General features: G+C 37.8%; 1 protein-coding gene across 7 annotated transcripts in view; it reads right to left on the reverse strand.

Moving 5' to 3' along the window:
• PPP2R2C (protein phosphatase 2 regulatory subunit Bgamma) overlaps positions 1–21,696 on the reverse strand; it is a 207,944-nt gene that overhangs the window by 106,642 nt on the left and 79,606 nt on the right. For 2 of the 7 annotated variants that reach the window (XM_037385239.1, XM_037385230.1), the window contains exon 2: positions 18,562–18,653. The exons of the other annotated variants lie outside the window; for them this stretch is intronic. In XM_037385239.1, coding sequence (XP_037241136.1) covers positions 18,562–18,628 — 67 coding nt within the window. In that variant the 5' untranslated portion in view covers positions 18,629–18,653. The remainder of the gene's footprint in view (positions 1–18,561; positions 18,654–21,696) is intronic. 7 annotated transcript variants of the gene reach the window in all.

Genomic DNA, 21,696 nt, shown 5'->3' on the forward strand with positions numbered 1-21,696 from the left:
GGTGTTCTAAATCAGCAGTCATGTTTTTCAGAATGTATGCTACTGCAATTTGCAAAAGACTGAAGACTGAGAAAGGATCCAAGATAATGCTGATTTTTAGTGATGGAGTATCCATTGGTTAAAAAAAATCCATACATTTTTTTTAAAAAATATGAAAATACTTACCAAATATATAACTGGAACACAGTGGTTATAGTATCAAGGTCTGGCTGCATATTCACACCTGAAATATGTATGTTCCAAACGCTGGTTTAGGATACTCACAAGAACATTATCAATCATAGTTCTTGTTTATAAAAAGCAAATGCCATGAAGCAATGAATACTATATTCCCATGATGAAAAAAAGCTCTACTGAAGATGTCACAGGATTTAGCATTATTTTTACTGGACAAATGGGTCAGATGAGCAAACAACCATAATTTGAGAAAGTCAACCATAGCTTTTCAAATGAAAGAACTTTTCTTGCAAGTTTCCTTTAAAAAGATCTTCTTAATCTGCTCAGATCTTCTAATTTCTAGCCTTGGGATTTATGATGAATGCTACCATCCTCCCACACAGTAATACAGAAATCAAGTTTGTATAAAGTAACTGCTGACCAAAGGACATTGTGCAATGTCTAAGAACTAAACACTGCACTTTTATCCATGCTTTATGCCTACATATCTGGAGAAAAGAAAAAGTTAACCTGTGCACAGCATAAATACCTACATCTACTCAGACGTAGGCGTTACACAGCTTATTGTGTTCATCTAACCATAAACAAAAATGTGTGTCCTTATGAAAAATCCATGAAGTGTCTCATTTTGCCTTATAGTAATGAACTAAATTAAGTCTGCGTGCCCTCAGCAAAACCTGTAAGTGTAAAAAGTAGCAAATTTCAAGACACTTATGCATAATAATGATTGCTAAAATTAAGTATCAGTGCTGTAAAATACTAGCATTTCAATGCAAGGTTACCAAGACATTAAGTGGAACCAGAGTCTTCATTGCCTAGTTAGAAAATAACTAAGATTAAAAGAAGATAAACAGAAGGAAACCTGTTTTTAAATAATTTATTATTTCACAGACATTCCTTCTGAAGCAAATTAATTGTTCTTTATTATATGCTTGCTGTATCTTCCTGCTTGGCATCTGTATGAGTGTTGCTTTTAATAGCATTTCACTCACAGCTTAACCTTTTTTTTTGGGGGGGAAGGGGCTGTGGTTGGATATGAAACCCCCTACTGTTCTCCTCCCTGGCTATGAAAACTTTAAAATTAAAAACTGAAAGCCCAGCGACGCAGAGTACTGAAATCTAGAGCTGTTCAAATCTAATCACAGCAACAGAGTAACCGCAGAGGTGGAATGCTTAATGCAGAGCTGCTTCACGCTTGCTGTGTTGACTGTGAGTTCACCCCTTCTACTAGGGACAGGAAAGCCTGAAATGTTCCAAGTTAGCCTTATCACAAAGGAAAAATTCCACAGCAGACAAACAGTGAAGAGTGAGGTACAGCTAAAGCTCTTTTTAAACAGATAGGATACACTAACGAGTGTGATACTTTTTAAATTACAGAGCATTTGAAACCTACAGTACCAGGACTCCTTTGACACAGTTGCACATTTTGGCAGCCCTTGCTTCTTGCTCATCCAAGTTCTCTCCCCTGGGAATACCATGCAGTAGGTCCCATTTTCCACCATCACACCTGAGAGTAAAGCCATGTGAGACCAAACTATCATTTAGTGCTGGCCTCTGGTCCTTGATGAAAATGCTATTATGAGGGAAAAAAACCAGGAATGAACACATTTAAGTTTTGTAATCTGAAGTCTTTGTCAGTTCTGGTGTTGAGAGAACAACACGTGGACAGATGCTTGGGAAGAGTTTCAGCAAGACCAGTTGTTCACAACTTCTGTCAAAGTGTATTTCACAGAACCATCCATGTCAGAGTAAGGCAGCGTGTGGCAAGAAGCTGAAGTCAGGAATGCATAATTAAGTACTACTCGCATTATTTATTTTTTTTCCCCTCAGAGTGGTTGAAGAAGCCTCACTACCTGTTTTAACACATGCCAAGGAGTCATATTCCCAAGGAGATGTGCAGACAGGAGAGCGATAGATTAATTCCTGTTATTAGTTGCCTTCTTCAGACCAGTGCCTGACCCCAGGTGCTGTACAGTGGAGTACACAGAAGCTGCTTATGCTATCCATGTACTTGCCATGCAATCCCACAAACTGGAAGAATCCCCAGCCACAGATGCAGTGGTGATCTCTGATCTTCTTGACCTCCTTGAGTCTGAGAAAGCCCAATCAAATGTAAATAGCTGCCGTCCCTTGATCTTTCTAAATGATCTGGTTAGCCCTCTGGCTGCAGATATTGGATTTTGCAGAATTAATCCCCATTAAAGTAACAGATTACTACCACTGGAGAATACGTACGTTATGACAACAACATTTGAAAAAGCACAAATTGTGTCACAAAAATGAAAGTATGATAAGAATATTTATATTTACACACTTCAAACCTTCAGGGAACTTTACAAGTTTAATTCTTCTAGTCAGAAAGATCATAGAGTTTGCCAGATTTCACATCAAGTGCTGAGATAACACAGATGCCAGAATTAAAATGCAAACAGAAGGCAAAGTCACTGCAGTAGCCACTTCTAACTCAAACAGCCCAGCAGTCCCAAATATATGTTGTGGGTGCACTTTTTCAAACAGCATTATTCACAGCATTTCCACATAAGCCCAAACTTCTAGGATGCAGCTAAACAGACCTTCCGTAGATGTAGACTGCCAACTCCTGTCCATAAATCTCAGAGGGTCTTTTCAGGTGGCTTACACAAGGGATCATTCATCTCCACCTCCCTCCATTATTTTCTCTCTTCGAACCACATGGCAGAGGGCACAAATGGCGAGACCGCTTCCCTCTCCCTGTTCACCAGCCTTTTCTGTTCTGTTTGCTGGAAACATAATTTTGTAATGTTCTGCACTGTGTGTGATTGTGGAATGGTTCCATGTGGAGAACAGACCAGGTGTGAGAATTTGGTGACTGCAGACACTGCCTGCAGCTTTTAGGAAAACATCTGATGTCAAGGAGGATCCAAAAGTAGAATACCACCAGATTTGTAGCACTATTATGTTCTTACACCAACCTCATCACAGAAGCAGAATAAAACTGATTGTTAATTCTTCCATCTTGTTGCCCTGTCTCTCGGCAGGGGGGTGGGCTGGGGATGAGGCAGCTAGGAAAAAAATCTGAAGATCTGTACTCCTACATGAATACAGAGGAGGCTGGTGTCAGATCTATTTCTGAATAGGTTCTCTTGTTCAAAGTTTACCATCAGGTGTATCTACAACGAATTACCAGTGATATATCTGTAGTAGTCCTACACCCCTGCAAGCAGACAACCTCACACAAGGAGTCCTGCTCAACTAGTTATTTTTGCTTTCTCTTCATTTCCCACATTTGTCATTGGAATTTATTCAAAGTTAATGAATCAGTCCAAGATTCTTCATACATATTTAAGTGCTTTTCAAAAAAGAAATCTACATTTTGGAAATGGGCAGAATCTTGTATTCTGTCAGGCAGAACCATGCTTGAGTTAGTTGTGTAGTAATACCCTAACAAGATGCTTTCCTGACTACCAGACTTGATAATTATAATTCCTTCCTAACAAGGCTTCCAGTGAGATTGTTCTATTATTCAGAGAAACTCCGAGTTGAATAGATTCACCTCATTTTATCACAAAGATGCATTTTTTTGAAATATCTCCATATGGTAATCTCAAGAAAGTCAAAAGGAAGTTCATTATCGGCATTTTAAACACTGACAAAATCCCCAGTTTTCAACACTTCAAAATATGCTCCAACTCAAGATTTTGAAGATCAAGTGCTAACAAAATGACTTGCTGGGAACAGCCATGAAAGGAGATCCATGTATTCTAACCCTGCAAAATATAGTTCAGGGAGGAGATAAGAATCTGTACCAACAGATAAATTTAACAACTTCATTCCTCCAAAATATCCATCTGAATTGGAAAGAGGAGTGATTTCTAAGTCTGAGGTACTTCATTTCTGCATATATTTTTTCTGCTTAAAGTACATGTTTTCAAATAACTCCATACCTGTTTTACCTGCTAAACCATTTTATCACTCTCATCACAGAGCACTACTGCTTTCCAGTTCCTTTTCTGCACTTACACATTGTGACCACTGTGAAGGAAGTTATTTCATGCACTAGTGTGCAACAGGGTTGGCAACTCAACCTCTATTTAACAGTGTACCACAAAACATTTGACACACTGGTCTCTGCCTTGTGGGCCAGCGCTATAAGATACAGTGTGAACTGTGCACTGCAAACTAAGAAATCCCATCAAGCAAGCTGTTACCTTAGAAAAATAATTTTGCAATTTGGTTCCTCTCCTGATGGTAGAAACAGTAGCTCTGATGCATGCAGGAACAGCAGAGGTCAAGCTAATGTTTGTAAAGTCACATGATGATGGTGATTATGATCTGGAAACATACACCACATATTATGGTTTCTGTTCTAGGCATACTAGTTCAAAAACAGAGGACTGAGCAGGGTATTGCGTCAGAAATATTTTCCTTAAAGATGTGTCTAAGAAGCCAATTTCTGTCACTTAAAATTTATGATAGTTTCTAGGAATCTCTCTATTGCAAGAAAGATTCATCAAAGAGTTATACATCTCTGACATTTATACTAATTGATTGATACACACACTGTAGCTCTACTATCATTATCAATACTAAGAACATCTTAAAAAACAAAACCCCACAAGCCACAAAGAACACCCCAAAACACACCTTCTTGATTTTAGTGAATTTTCAGTTTACAGTCTATAATCTTTCAGTTTAACAAGACGTTGTGTTTTATATTAGAGATAGAGAAATCCTGCTATTTTGATAGCTTCATTTCTTGTAGGACTCTCTATTTCCAAAGGAGAGAAATTATATTCCATTTTGAAACCCACATTCTTATTGTAATTAGCAATGACTCCAGGAGCATATAGCTAAACCAAAGAACTAATCAACACATTGACCAAAATACAATTTGCAAAAAACTGTACAGAATATCTGATTTAAAAAAAAAAAAGAGACAAAGTAATAACAAAACAAAACCAAACCAAAAAAACCCACCCCAACAACAACAAAAAATTACTAGCATGGCTACTTAGATGCTTGCAGCGTAAAAACTATTTGCTTTCCTCAGGTTTTATCTGAAGGCCTAAATTAAACATGCAATACATACTTAGGAGTATTTTCTCATTTGCTTTAACATTAATTTTCAAGACAATGTTGAAAAGCTGAATTTATGCCCAGCTGTACTTTTTATAACCAAGAGAAATTTAGTTTGTATGCTAGAGCAACTGTGGAAATCAATTCTTAATCTATGACCTTGCTTACCACAGCTTGAAGCCTTGCAATAAATAAATGCCTTGAGCCACAAATAAGAAACATTTGGCAAATCAAAGAGACAAATAACACAAATCTATAAGTGTATATATAGCATTAGAAAGGTCATTTAAAATACAATATTGGCTCTTTCCTTGCTCTAACATAATAATGTTTGAAAGGCAGGACACAGTAATTGGCTGCATTAATACCCAGCTGGTGAACAGTCACAAGTACCTATTTTCTTTTCAAATGACAATATTCATCCTTTTAAAGGAATTCTTGTAGCCTGCCTGTTTTCTTTCTATGGACAAAGCTAAAATGCTTAGAAATAGAGGATCTCTGAAAAATATGTCTTTTCTTTGTCCTAGCATATGCAAAGTCTTTCTCTAATGCATATTTAAACTTCCTTGTGAAATTGCTCAGTGTTTCATCACTAACAGGAAAAAATGCCAGAGCTCATGTGTTAACCTGCACTTAGTCACAACTACCCTTCTTTCTATGCTGAATCTCTCAAATCCTCACCCTGTATGTTACTACTTATTTCTCATAGCAGCATAAGCTAAAAAAAAAAAAGCACCAATAGTTATGTCTCATCATTATTTCACAAATATAATTCACAGAATATACCTGTAAACAAACCTGTACGTCTCTAAAAACACACCTTCCATTCTTGATGTATTTGATTGACTGTAGATATTAAAATTGAGTAGCACAAAATAGCACTAGCGCAGCTAATTTCCCTCTCTTAATTGTCTCCTTCCTATTATGCTGGAATTCAAATGTGACCGACACTCCTGTTTTAGATTAACATTATTAGTTTGCACAGCAGGTGACCAAAGGAACTGATGGGAAGATTTCCCTTATTTTAACCCTAAATAAAGGATGTTATCTAATATGAAATAAAAGAATATGGAGATCCATAATTACCCTTGAATTGGAACTTTACATAGAAACCAAAGCAGAAAAAAATCTTGCTTTCTTTAAATATAATGAGTTTTAGTCAAAGTAGATCATTAGGTCTTTTCTAATGTTACATTTTCACAAGACGCTGTAACACGTTGTGATTAGTTCTCAATCAGTGAAAGTTTTGCCATTAAGATATATAGAGAAAAAAAATCAAGAACCAAATTTAAATTCCCTTTTCAGTTCTTAATAAAAATCACAGCTTCAGCATCAAAAGGAACATATTTGTGCCCTTCCAGCTTTCAGGCTAATGCCTGCTCATGTCAGGTGCCAACACTCCCTGTACAGGATGGAGAAAGACACTGTACCTCCTGGTATGGAACAGAACTTAAAACCATTCTCAGAATACCTGACCAAGCAGCCAGTATAACAGCTAGCTCTGTGTATGCAATTTGGAAAGATAATATACACTTCTTTTATTGTAACATCGGCTTCTTTTTTTATTTTTATTTTGGGTGATGCTTTTCATGGAAAGGACACTGAACAGAAGAGCAGTTTAATCCATTTTCATTTTATTCGTAGCGTCCACGGTAACTGCAAACCAGCTACTGAAAGATGGGGGAAACATTTTGGGGTTACAGTCCATGGAACAGAGGAAAGTATGGTAAAAGAAATCCGTTGAAACCAGCGCTAGGTCCTACTCCATTTAATTTATTTTCAACTACTTCTAACTTCTTCCTTACTGGAAGCCTTTAAAGAAGTAACAAGCCACTTATTGTGGAACAAGAACTGTCATCTCATTTAGGGAGGGAAGATTAATTAGCAATTAATTATATTGCTCACAAGCATCATGTTTCTTGGGAGTGCCCAGTCTGGGACAGCAGATAAACCAGTGATAAAACCAAAAATATCATCGGGGGAGAGCTAGAATTACACAGAAATTACTTGGTTCATCCTACTTAGTTTTACTTATGATCATAGACATACCCAACTAAGAGCCAAAAACCAACTCCGGAGACCTCAGAACTTCTTTTCTGCAAGCAAGCATTGCCTTTTGTCAATGTATGGATTTATTCCAGACTAAGGGTGACTTCTGTGGAAATAATGCCAAGTACTTACTGGTCAGAACTGATGTCTGAAAAGAGAGGAGAAACTATCACATTCCAGATGCACACAATGTTTTCATACTGAAAAATAAGCTGTGCTTGACCCTACCCCAGAATAGACTAATCTTACCTACAGCTAAAGCAAAGGAGGAAGAAGTCTGATTTCACACGTGCTTTTCCATACCTAAGAGCAGAAATTTTAGCTTGACGATGACCTACGTTTTATGCCTAGCTGGAGAGAAGTCACATTCCAAACCAAAGCCCCTCAGATAATAGCAGTATGTTACAGGTCTAAAAGCATACGCAGTTCCCAAGTTTCCAAAGGTTTTGCAGCTGACATTAACCAGACCTCTCTGGAGCTCTTTGTGGGAACGGGCAGGTATTAGCACAGCACCTGCAGAAGTGGGGAAAACCACACAGCAAGCCTTCCCGAGGCAGTCATCTGCACAGTCCGGAGCAGCCCTTGCTAACTTTATGACTCTCTCCTCAGCACCAAGCATCAGTTAATATTGACTCCTTACCCAACTCCACCTGCTATGTCCTATCTGGCATTTTAAATACCTCCCTATGTTACAGTCTTAAAGGCAGTTTGTTCTAAATGCAGGAGAGTTGCTTAGTGTATTAATTTGGGTTAGAGAAAACTACTTCCTCACCAACAAAACAAATTTACATTACAATGTGCAGCTGATTATAACCAATGGCCCTTACAAAACAATTTAAGATTCAATAAAACAAAGCATTGTCTTCACTGATGGCTTTGTATCAGCATAACTAATTACCTCAATCAGGAAGCTCAAAAAGATAATGAACTTGATTTATTACAAATACAAGGGCTTGCCCCCTTATAAAAATTACTTGTTCTACAGTTCAGGACACATATTGATTTATAGCACTGCCTGTAATTCTCTTATTTTTTACTTTATCATTTAATAATAGGTGGAAAATGAATTAAAAGCAAAGCAGAGCAAGACACATTTCCAATATAAATGTATTCAATTCCACAGCAATACTCATACACTACCTATACTCTAGTATTTCACTAATATTAAAGATACAAAACTATTTTGAAAAACATGCAGAGAGTAAAAGATTAATTTGGCTAAGATTACAGGAAGAGTGACTATTCTTGCCCTTCTCATGTGTGACTGCTCATTATTTAGCAATACCTGACATGTGTTGCTGAGACCAACTGAACACAATTCAAATTCTGTTCAGCTAGGAGTAACTGAGAGTGTCATAAAAAAAATCTCTGAAGATAGATTATGAATCAGTTATGGCACAGGATCACAGGGGCGGGGGCTGGGAGGACCAGAAAGAGACTCAATCTGTTTGGAGTTGGTGGTTGACAAGTATCCTAACATCTTTGCTGCAAAGCCGCTTTACAAAGCACTTTTCTCTCTCCTGACCCTTGCATCACCCATCCTTTACCTCATCTAAGGGCAGTTAATGGACAGATAGAGCACTTAAGGTTTACAGATTTATTGCCCTACATTCAAACTATACAATACAGTTACAAATTTTTACAGTACATATCTTAAATAAACACAAAACCCATTCATGTCTGATCTACTTACACTATGAGTAAATTGCTTAAGACTTTCATCTACTTGAAGTCCTCCAAGTTTGTCCAGACAAGATGAGTGCCACAGATTCCCCCTTGCTGCATATTTATGATGCAGATCTTTGAGGAACCCTCAGGTGCGTTTCTGTATATTTTGCTGCATGGGTGAAGGAAGAACCAGCATGTCACAGATCAAAGGAAACATTTTTTTGTAGTTCACTGGTAACCAGCAACATTCTTTGGCTTAAGTTTTTTGGAGTTATCACTGGAGCCCCAGGGTGTCCAAGGAGACTGTCACACATCTTCATGAGTATTAGTACAGTTTCTCTGTCAGTTATTATAGTGTTAATGATTATTATTATTATTATTGCATCGATATTTGCAGAAGACAGATTATGGGCAACATGAGAATATTTTCAACAGGAAGAATGCTGTCAGAAACTGCAAGAACTGCTTGATATAACTTCAACTCTGAGCTCAGCTAAAACAAATCGTATTCCTCAGGGAAATGCAACAAATGGATTAACATCAAATAAAGACACTTGACAGCCAGGTTCGTATTACAGCTGCTTGTGCTGACCAGCACAGTCGCTGTGACACCATGTTCCCCCTGTTTTAATATATCCTCACACCGTCTCATCTCACACTTAACACTCATATTTCTCTGAGCAGAAACCATCTCATTCCTGTGTTTATGAATACAATAGCTGTGCCTGGCGACTCTTAAGTGCTACCACAGTACAAATAACAAGGAAGAGATGCATCTGATCATGACTCATGGCAGAGAGTTGAACAACATAATCAAATCTCTGCATCAAAGTCAATGGAATATCTTATTCTTGAGCTAGGGTTTTTCCTATTGTGTTGTCATGATTAATATCTTCTTGGTACAAACCTTCTTTCACACGAAATACCTTTTTTAGCCACTCATCAATTCTCATACCTTGCAGTTATTACCACAACTATGCAAAATGGGAGTAAGAATAGCATTTTTACTGGCACTTTTGTCAAATAATCTCTTTCTAGCAAGCATTTCTTCCGAGCCCAGTAACACACAGAGAAAGTCCCAGAATTCAGATTACTGCAGTTTGGAAGGTATCCATCAAAAGATTACTGAAAGAAATCTGCTTTAGTTCAGGAGGGCCACATGTGGGACTGACCTCTGCTATATTCTATAACCACTCACCAATGACCAGGCACCAAACCCCGCTTCTGCACAGCTGCAGAAAACCAGCATGCTACTATAGCAATTAGAGATCAGAAAGAATGGGATACCTACCAATATAACACAGGCTTCTAAGGCATTTAATCACACTTAGATAGCTCGAATAGCTCTCTGATGGCCTGCGAGAAATTTGGGAATCTTTAAAAGTCTTTGAAATCTGACATCATACTACTTACTCACGGATGTCTGAAACTGCATACATAATTTTTAAAGACTGCTGATTAAGATTGATTATTTTCTTTTTGGGATTTTTAACTCACATGATTGGTTTCATACTTAAATGCCTTTCCAATACAGGTGCCCTCATTCTATGAAGTGAGCCATCTGGAGCTCTGTTTTTCTTTTTCTAATCCACAGTATTAGAGGTCAGGCACAGACAAGCACTCAGGGGAGGACTTGGAATAAAATAAAAAAGAACGAGAAATATAAATTCAAACACAATCAGACATAACAGAGGAATTCTCATCCACAAAATGAAATTCCACTATTTTACACAAAAAGAAACCATTAACTATTAGATATTCATTGGTTAAATCTGGGTTATATACAGAACCATTATGGCAGTGACAGTAGTGCTACAGAGCAACTCTTAGTGGCATCATGAAAATTATTCCAACCTGCAAAACTCTTAATTGAGTTTATGTTTCAGAAGGAATATTTGGTTTAAACAGATTTTTTTATGTTAAAGCTTATATTTTAAAAAGGTACCTCCTCTGCTGCTTCAGAGAAGCATTAAGACCGGAAGCTCACTCTTCCAGGCATTTATTTTGTAATAATCATTTAATTTCGTATTTTGTTATGTTTGACAGCTCTCATGGGGAGCTAAACACTCTCCTCTGCAGCTACTGTGATTACTGAGAGAAAAATATGAAATAACTTTGAAAATGATAGATCAGCTTCACTGGCAGTCTGGTTCTGCTGAGCTCAGCAAAGAGGAAGGGCTGCCGTCACTCCTAGAGGCTATTCTGACTAGCATTTGCTGGCAAAAGTCCCTAAAGGACCATTTGCCATTCAATGGGGTGGGGGATAATCAATCATGTGCACACATGGGTACTGCCAAGTCCTTCCCAGTTCCCAAAAACTTCAAAGAGGAGAAACTGTCATAAGTAAGATTTAAGAGTTCAGTATGCCAACTTTACCTGCTGTGGAGCCCTCAGTACAAAAGCACTTCATCAGAGGAGGCAAAAAGTCTCCATGCAAACAGGAAGAGGAGAAAACTGAACAGATAAAAGAACTTATCTTTTATAGTCAGAATATTATGGTTACAGTCACAGAAGCATGGTCAACATTACCAAGCACTGCAGGTTAACTATACTGAAAAGATACGTCTACAAAAGGCTTAGCAAGAAGGGGGGTGTAGGGAAGGTGCACGTGGGGTGGGAGTGGGTGTGTGTCAAATATACACAAGAGATGTGTGCACACTGAGCTCATATCTTCAAAACTGCTGCTACAGGTCTATTTATTTAACTTATTACTACAGAAACGCATAAACATTGTAAGCCATTCCAAATAGGAGATGCATGGCAGAGCAGCCTATGTTTCAATAAAACATGCAGTTTCCCTCAATCAGATCTGAAAGAGACAGATCAAAGAGAAAGCATTTAAAATTAAATGCAAGACCTGACTCTGATTTGAGGAAAGCAAAAAACAAATGCATATTGCAAAAAGATAGGTATATATCTTTTACATGTATATAGATATTGCAAAGTTAGAGCTTCATTGGCTTAGCCTGTCCTGTTATGTGCACCCATTCCCACCCACACAATTTTGTTTTTCTGTAAAATTCACCCTTGAAGGCATCAGCTTGCATAGAAGGGCAACAGCCGCTCTGTTCTGGGTCAGAGCAGATGCAGTACATACCATCATAATTGTCTGTATGTGATGCTTTCTCAAGAATACTCATAAAGCTTTTTTTTCTCTCCTTTTTCCCCCTTTTCCTTTGCCATTTCTACAGAAAGGATGGCTGTGCATGCTCCTGGCACAATCAATTTTCTGCCTCTACGGTACTGGCCAAGGAGTAAGATGATCCTAAATGAGTACACCCTACAGTTTAACTATTACAGTCTCATCTTCCTTCCCCTTCCCACTATTAATCACATATTTTTAAGTGACATCTAGTATTTAGACAATACTCATTCTTAGACATGGAGCATGGAAATCTTCACTTAGCTGAAATTAGTAATACTGGTATCAGTGAAATGTTTGGGTTTATAATACAGTGCTCTACCTTCTAGCACAGCACTGGATCTTGAAGTGAGCAACAGTGGTTTTTGTTTATCACCAAATGTTCAGTTTAGATTTTAGGTTTAATTTGGGTCATGGAATGGAAGAAAAAATACTTTGCTTCCAGAGGAAGCACAGTATAACTGGTCACACCTTCTGTGAAGACGATGCAAAACAAGATCTCCTGTTCAACAATAAAAAATTCTAACCTAAACTGTAAGCCCCAGCCAGGTGAGAAACAGATCTGCTCACTGGCACTGTTTATAAGTCTTCACAGGATGGGAAGGGTTTTGGGTTGGTTTTACAGTGGCTTACAGTTGTTGATACCAACCACTCCTTCACCCCCATTTCTATGCAGTTGTACAGCTATCTTCCTGAAACAGCAGTACAGCTGTTCCTTTTGCACAGATACTACAAAATTGGTCTTGTAAACAGAAAAGACTTCTTCTGTATCTAACAATAAACCAGTAATGTTTTATTCATTCCTGTCCTGTTCCTGTGAGAAGTTGTCAATAGTAGGGGTCAACACATGGATCAGATCTCTACAACACAGCCTCATCATCTATAAAGCCAGCCTCATCATCTATAAAGCAGAGTTTCAGCACACAGACCCTATATAACCAAGCTAATGGCACAAGAAAAATAGTATAAATATCAGTAATATTAAAATACTATTTTTTTAAATGAACTTTACCTACCAGTGTGAAACCAGCAGCACCGTGGATTGAAAAATTTTATTACTTGCAAATAATTTGTCTTCCAGCTTCTTTTGCCTTGTGTTTCTCAGTAGTAATCAGCTCAAAGCCAGCATGAGATCTGCTCTGAACTTGTGTCAGACTCCTCTACAAACCACACTTGCACCACACACAGCAACTGAGATTACTCCGAAAAAGAAGTCGCTATACATTTACTATGAGGTTCAAGGGTAGAGGAAGCAAGTCCACAGTGCACTTGGTACAGTCACTGCAGTCAGCTGTATAACTAGGACCGGTAATGCACACAGGCCATAACATGACTTTTCTTCCACATGAGCATTTAGCTGAGAGGACATTTTATGGGGAGGGGGGGTGGGGAAGAAAGGAAGGGAAAAAATTAAAAGAAAAAGAAAGCAAGCAGCAGCATTGGCATGAGTCCATTAATCTAGCAACAGCCTCCCTACAAGCCCTCAAATGTCTTCCAGTGTCCTCTGCCTCAGGGGCAGCACAAGCCAGCAGCCACTGCACAGGACTGAGGCAGGAGATGACCTTGTATCAATTATAACCCAACAGACCTTCAAATTATCCCCAACCATTCAGAACCAGGCAGCCAAGCCCCAATTTAAAACGAACAAACAAAACCAACCCAATGCCCCCACCAAAAACACAACCAAAAAACCTCTTTACAATTGAACTTTCCCTTCCACTTACATGACTCTTTCCACTGCTTTTTTGTAGTTCTAGAGGTTGAGGAATACTGTCCCATTGTGCTCCACCTGACACAAATAGGCAGCCTTCACTCCAGCACTCTACAAAATTAAGTGAGCTAGCACTGAGACTCCTTCCTCACAAAATTACAGTGTTGGTGTAAATGCTACTAATAAAAATATCTTGGAGTTTTCCATAAAAACAACTGTTATGCAGAAGAAATGTTTTCTTTGTGAATTGATCCCTTGCACCCATCCTAGAGAACAAACAGTATGCTGTTCTCCCAACCTGATCACAAACTTCCAGAATACATTGTATCATTCTCTTCTACTTAATTAGCAAAATAACATTTTTTGTTATTATTTTGACAAACCACAGAGCAATATAAACGTCACTGCCATTCGGCACTCCACACACATATCCACAGATAGGATCTGGTACACAATGTTACAGCAAACCATCTAAATCCCATCCATCTTTGCCCTAAGATTCCAGCTAACATCTCAATATTGGTTTTTTGCCTGGAAGTTCAGTTCAATTTCCTTTGAATTTAATCACTTTTTCATTACAGATAAATTTTAATCATTATCTTCATTTTTATTAAAGTGCTTATTAAGCTGCATCTCTCCTTTAAAAAAACAGTTTGTTTTCTTTCTCCTGAAGCAAATTCTTAACATTTAAAAAAAAGAACACATTTACTAATATGCTTTATCTCCCTAGAAGGGCCTGAATTATTTGATCAAGCAAAAAAAAAAAAAAAAAAAGTCTACAAAAATCCACAGCTCTCCTGCACTTTAATGGCTGTTGCACCAGGAAATTATCTATCAACTCTAAATGTAGACTAGATGAGCCTACAACACCGCAAACGGTATTTAAGAGCAAACAAACCTTCCCTTTGCTCCAGAAAATTTCACAGTTCTAGGGTCTCAGTGTTTATTCTGTTAACTTTTAATATGGTGCATACTAAAGGAGAAAAAAAAAAAACTCTACTGAAAATTTAGATGACATCAACCTCGACACTCCTGAGCCATTAGGTCTCACTAGTCTTCCTAGGAATATTAGAATGAAAAAAACCACAAATGCTTTACATGGGGTTTCATGGCTGATCTGACAGTTTGACTTTCATGAAAACTCAACTCACTTGTGAGTTAGGTTTTTAAGGAATTTAGAGGATGACAGGTACCTGTGTTGTATTTGTGATTACGATAATCAGATGGCACTCTCATAAGGCCCCTGAAAGAATACTGACATTCTGGATCACCTTTTCATTTTTTGTCTGCATATCTCATCCTTTGCAGTATTTGGTCTGTTAAACTGTTTTCAGCATCTGAGTTCAAATACTCTGCTACAAGATTAAAGGTGACACTTTCAAAAAACAATTTCAATGGGCCTCAATTTCCTAGGCACTCAAAAGAAAATAATTAAATGGGTGGAATTGTTATTGTGGGATTTAGTGGACTATTTGCTTGTTCATTCCTTGCACAGAGACTGCTATAAATACATATTTCCTTATTATCTGCATTACAGGAGTATCCAAAGTCTCGGGCAGGGTTGGGTTTCTGTGTGCAAACAGAAAAATGCGTTTCCTGCCCTGTAAGAGTTCACAGCATTGGCAATAATCTTGCTGTGAGTTCCATGTGTGCCAAAACCTGAACCTCTAAAGATGCCACAGTAACACTGCAGACTACTATGAACTAAATACAGAAATAAACATTTTTTGTATACACTGTTATGTAGCTGTTGATCGATAATGACATCCTGGTCACTAATGAACTTGGCTTGACTAAAAACTGCCTACCTAGAGATGAATGGAGGGTAAAAACTTAGTCCTTCATGAAGTCTGGAGATACAGGTGACATTCCTTCCTACAATCACGATAATACTAAATGGTAACATGTTAGGAGCCTGTGGTAACTAGCTGGGTAAGTCTATGAAAATCAATTGCACAGCCTGGTATCTGAGCAAGGAGGTTTTATTTCCAATGGCTTTGGTACTTCAGTCTCTTTTACTCACGGATGCCAGTGATACAAATTTTTCATTAGAAGGCATTTCCTTCTGTGGCATCTCAAGTCATTTATTTTTAGAAGTCCAGTGCCAACAAGTAAAACATATCTAAATGCATCAATTAACTTTTTGAACAACGTAACATCACACAGTTCCTTCCAGATCATCACACGTGGCCTGACGTACTTTACCCTAGCTCCAAACCTGCTAGGGAAATGCTTTTTAAGAGATACCTGCAGAAGACTGGGAATAAGCAAAGTCCCTTCTGGATCACCTATGTATAAATACAGATGTAGATGATCTACACAGATAGAAAAACAAAAAAAGAAACAACATTTTAGAGTGGGGATTTCCCAACTGTGACCATGCAGGGTCCACACATTATTCAATGTGAACCTGAAGAGTTGCTTATTCCTTGTTTGCAACTTCTGCCTCAGACACTTGATCCAAAATTCTGGATATGTCCCTTCAACTCTGCTGTTATCTAATGGTCGGTGAGAAAAATGAGTTTGTGAATTGAGCCTGAAACCTTAAACCAACTCACTATAATTCAGGAAAGATATTTATATAACCTCTCCAAGGACTGGTTTAAACTTTCCTCTACTCCCAGTCCTTGGACATTACCAGCAGCAAGGCTACAGAATCACTAGGCTGTAACTGGACATAAAGAAAGGTGATAAAGCTGAAGCTTTTAAGATGGGGATCTGAGACTATGAACCTAATGCTGAAGCCTTTTCTCATGTGACCAGTTATAGTGGAATTAACAGAATTACTTACACAAGTCAGAACTCCAGCATCAAGGTTATAAAGATTATCCTGCTCTGGGATGCTCTGGGTAACATGTTGTTTTACAAGTATGCTCCTTTAGATAACAATTATTCAACATAAATATGCAGAAAAATCAGACTGTATTAATTAGAATTCACAGAAAGCATATGCAGAGACAGAAAGATGAATGTGGTATGAATAAAATACAGTGTGAAGGAAGTGGTCTCTGTGTTCATCCTAATAATGACAACTATTTTTGTACTTGAATTTTAAATAAAGTCTATTATAATAAGTGTTTAATCGTGGTAAAGGTATATAATTATCTTCAAAGGTTTACGTGGCACAGGTTTGAGCTGAAATTCTGGACTCTGTTCACACAGGTGTCTGGGAAGGCCAACTATGGACTGCTTGACAGCTCTGTCAGTGATAGTAAGAAGTTAGCATTCTGCACTGCATTCCAAAGAGCTGAAAAATCAAATCCATGTGATTTATTGGCCCCATACAGCCATTAAATAAGGTGACTTATCAAATATGCCTAATATTATACTAATATGCCATGTATTGCCATGACAAGGATCCTCAAGTTGTTCTTCACTTATTATGAATTTATGGAACAGTCAGAAATTGCTTCCTAATAGGACACTATCACTCATTTTAATTATGAACCCTCATTTTAATTATGAACCAAATCCTGTACCCCCTGCTACCCTGACAAAAAAAGAAGTCAGGAACTGTTTTACTTGTATATGGAATGAATATTATTTAGATATATTTAGATACCCTCAAAAGTAAAAAAGGCAAGAAATCCCTTCAGGAAGCCTCTTCTGGTTAGGAAGCTTATTCTAGATTCTGTGGAAACAATCAGGAATAATGCTAAAATTATACAGTTACTGCACTGTACTACATTCTCTTGTTATCATACCCATTTACAAACGGCCATAGAAGAAAAGTTAAGCAGACCTATGGGACACAACTACAAATGACCATCAAGTCATTTTAATACCTTCACACAGCATCTGAAGCTACAAAAATAATTCACCATGACCTAACACCCTTGCTACACCTTTGTTTCCATTTTCTTAACTCTATTTCTAGATTTAAGAGGTGTAAATTTGGCTGAAAAAAGAATACTCCTCACTGCATTTGAAGTATGAAGTAGTTAAATGAATCCAGGAAGGTATATGAGAATACACATCCAAACTTGTGAGCACTCGTTATTTTTGTTCTGAAAACTCACATCATTCATATTAATTCCTCTCACAAAATTTACCACATATCTTCTGGTTTTGATGACAACTATCTGTTATAACTGCAATACATACCATTACTTTCATATAGCGTAGAACGTTGCATGTCTAACTTTAGATAGGCAGATTTCATTAATTGTAAAATAATCTAAAAAGTACATTAGTTTACCAGCTTAATTGGTGTTAATATCTAAATTACACAGTAATTATGAAAAGAGAAAATGTTAAGATATCGCTTTTACAATGGAAACCTAATAGTTCATTTAGATACTGAAAACCAACATTCACTTTCTTATCAATTTTTGGTGCGTTTCAAAGCATGCGTCCTGGTCCAGTGCTCTAAAGTTCCTCTTGCACACACGGCTGCCACCAGTACCTGCTTTTCTGTATCACATTGACAACCAGACTGCATTCACTTATTTGCATGCTATTGTGTAGACATGTACATAAAGCATCGACAAAGTCTGTGAAAACAAAACAGTGAAAAAAAGAAAAAAATAAAGGTGCCATCCAACCACAAAGAAATATCAAAATGTGACAGCAGTCAAGCAGAATAATGCAACCTCAAGGAATCCAGCCCACGCTGCTTTACGATACACAAACTGATTATCTGTTAAAGACTGGTGGTTCATTCAAGACAAGGGGTCAGTCTCCATCCAACAGCCTGTCCCGCAAGAACCACTGCCTGGCAGCAATAACTGTATGGACAGAGACTCTTCTACCCACTCACCTCCAGAAGTGACTTCTTCAGAACTGGGTTGAGGAACATTGGCAGGACAATGTGGGGAAGCTTGCATTGCTGCTGCCCTTGCTATACCTGTCCTGTGGAGAAATAGAGGACTTAATTTCCAGGGCTGTCAGTCAGCACCTTCCACATTACAAGTGAAGGAAAAAGAAATTAATTTGACAATGCCTGTTTTGAGTGAGTACATTTTGGGGTGTAGTGAAGAACCTCCATTCTCTACTGAAGCATCTGGGTTACTTTGACACCTTCTGTGGAGTTTCATTTGTCTGCCCAGCCCCCAAGCTGGATTCTTTGGTTTATGAGTTGATGATGCTCTGCCAGTTCGCTATATAGCGAGCTGGGATGTGGCCACAGAATAAACTAAACACAGAAATCATGTTTAAAGTAATCTCTCAGCTTTGATGTGGACAAGTACTTGCCACTGGGTAACTCTCTCCCTTCTACCTCCCTTTCAAAATGGCAAGTTTCTTAGTCTGCTCTTTATACATTTCCTTAACAGAAACCATTACCATGTGAATTACCTAACAAAGAAGCAGTTCCTTTGCTTCTCCTGTCCTGCTCATTCCACTAAGGCATTTTATTTTACTTCCACATTAGTCTAAATAGGGTTACCACAAGAATCAATCCTAACAAAGGCAACTTTTAAAGGAAAGAAGGAAAATTCCACTATCCTCATGGTTTCCAGCTAGGATGATGGTTTTTCAGCCCCCAGTTTTTAGTGTGACACATACAAATAATTTGTATATACCAAAGTGCAGTCCATTACAGAGACAGACCAAAAAAACCTGAGAATAAATCATTCTTTTGACTGTGGTGATGAATGCAATGTCTTACAATTTCAAAAACAATTCTCTGAAGCCTTACTAAAACAAGTGGGTGTGTTTCTAGAAGTGATGTGTACCTTCCAGGTGTACCACGATGGTTTCTTTTGGAGGAAATGTCAAGTTTAAACAGAGAGGATTGGAAACTAATGACCAACCATTTTATTCTGGTGGGAGTTTACACTGAATACTGATGTTCACAGGCAGGAACAATTTCCAGTAACTAATTGGAAGCATAACAGCCTTCATTGCATTTACCTAACTTTGGTCAACAGCAATGTTAATCCTGCAAGCGAATTGAGAGGCAAGACAAAGCCTATATATGAGAGATTTATACATAATTCAGAACTGCTGAAAAGCATGGAAAGCAAGCCAAGAAAATTATGATTATAAAAATATGGCAGAGGAACTCTATTAGGGAAAAAAACAAAACACACCCAGCTTCTATTGTACGAATTACTTAAGCTCAATCTTTCAGCTGGGTGTATGCTAAAGAGTATATACAGGGGTAAATAGAATTGTTCAGTTATTTGGCCAAAACAGACTTATGCATCACCCACTTCCTGAACAAAGGTGCCAGACAGGGCATTTTCTTAGTTTTTATTTTTATGTTTTTATTTGCCACTATATACTGCTTTTGTCTTCACAAAATTCCCAATTTCCAACATCTTAACCACTCCAAAGCAACAAAACATTTTGTCTCTGAATTATCTAGTACTTTGGACTCTGATTATGGTTGTCTATGGGCTATGATTATAAACAGACTTTGGCCAGAATATTTGCATAAGGTATCTCCAAAAGAAATACTGTTTCATCATATATAAAACCATATTTAACAAACCTAGTATTTAAACATAAAATAAGATACAGCAGGTTGGCTCCAAGAAATAAGACAATGATTAATTCTGTCCTGAGCACTACAGAAAGTGAACAGAACATCTAAGTAATTATTCTAAGCATCAACAGGAATTTTAGTAAATCTGCTCCTTTTCTTTATGTGACAAATACTAAGAGTACCAGAAAGAACCAAAATCCTCACAGAACCCTGATGACCTTAAGTTTTACATACTGCCTAAACCCCTCTCAGAGTCCCCAAAAAGCTGCCCCAAAAAGACCATGACACATATATAATCTAGATATTACAGTAAGAATGCACAGATATCACTGATAGTTTTCTCTACAGACAAAGAATTTTTTACACTTTGAAATGTTTGGGGATAGCTTCTAATAATCCTTGGAAGGACTGGCATTAGTGGAAACAGGTGTTAACCAAAACCACAACTGTTAATGCATTTACCCTCCCTCAAATGCAAACTGGTAAAAGCTACAACTAGGGGCAGGGGGCGGGGGGAGCTTCAACTGCAAGCAAGTCACAGTATGGATTTTTGTTTGTTTACTTCAGTAATCTACAAAAGCATCAAATGCCAAACATTTCACACTTTGAGAGTAACCTACATTTGTTTCAAAAGCAAGCTTTAAGCATTAAAAAATGAGCACCTTATGCATTAAATGCTTCAAAGAGCCTTTCCTTTGCCCACATTCTCCAGATTTTCTCCCCACTTTTAAGAACTATTGTTCTTAAAGCTCCCCTACAGTCTATGTTGACCTATGTACTGCAGACAGTTTAAGAGGCAATTTAATCTTACAAGTTATTTCTAAAAGGTAGGATCACTTTCACTGTCTGGGACAGTATTTAATGGAATAAAAAAAAAATAAATTATTTTGCCACAGGAGACGTGTTCCAGAGATTCGCCCAAATCAAACAAAAGCTTTTCCATGATAGAAAGCATATGCTAGCTTTAGAATGAACTCACATCCTGCCGCTGTATCCAGGCTAGAATATCCCCTATTCTTCCTTGTTTGAATATTGGGTAGAATCTGTCATATACATAAAGACTACAATATAACTCCTGAACTTGATCCCAGACCCACCAGAAATTTTCCTGCGAGTCCTCTGGAAATCACTGGGTTTTCTACAGTTCATTTTCCCTTTAAGAAATGAAGAAAACCTACCTTTCAGTTTCCACAATTGGAAAAAGAAAATGTGAGAAGTCCATTGTGTGGACCTTTAGATGAATGAATCCATGCATCTATAGCTGCAGTAGTGGATTTCTCACCTCCATGTTTCATCCAGTGAAAACATGCAGGTGGTGCTTGAACATAACGATTCCTGTTTCCTGCACATCTGAACACCTGGGTCCCTCAAACCAACATATAGCTGGTGAAGAAAACCAAGCCTGACAATTTGTACCTACAGTTGAATCATGTTAGTCATTCCTGCTAGGGAGCCCATACTTAC

This window comes from Falco rusticolus, chromosome 1 (assembly GCF_015220075.1).
Source record: "Falco rusticolus isolate bFalRus1 chromosome 1, bFalRus1.pri, whole genome shotgun sequence".
NCBI classification, from domain to species: Eukaryota; Metazoa; Chordata; class Aves; order Falconiformes; family Falconidae; genus Falco; species Falco rusticolus.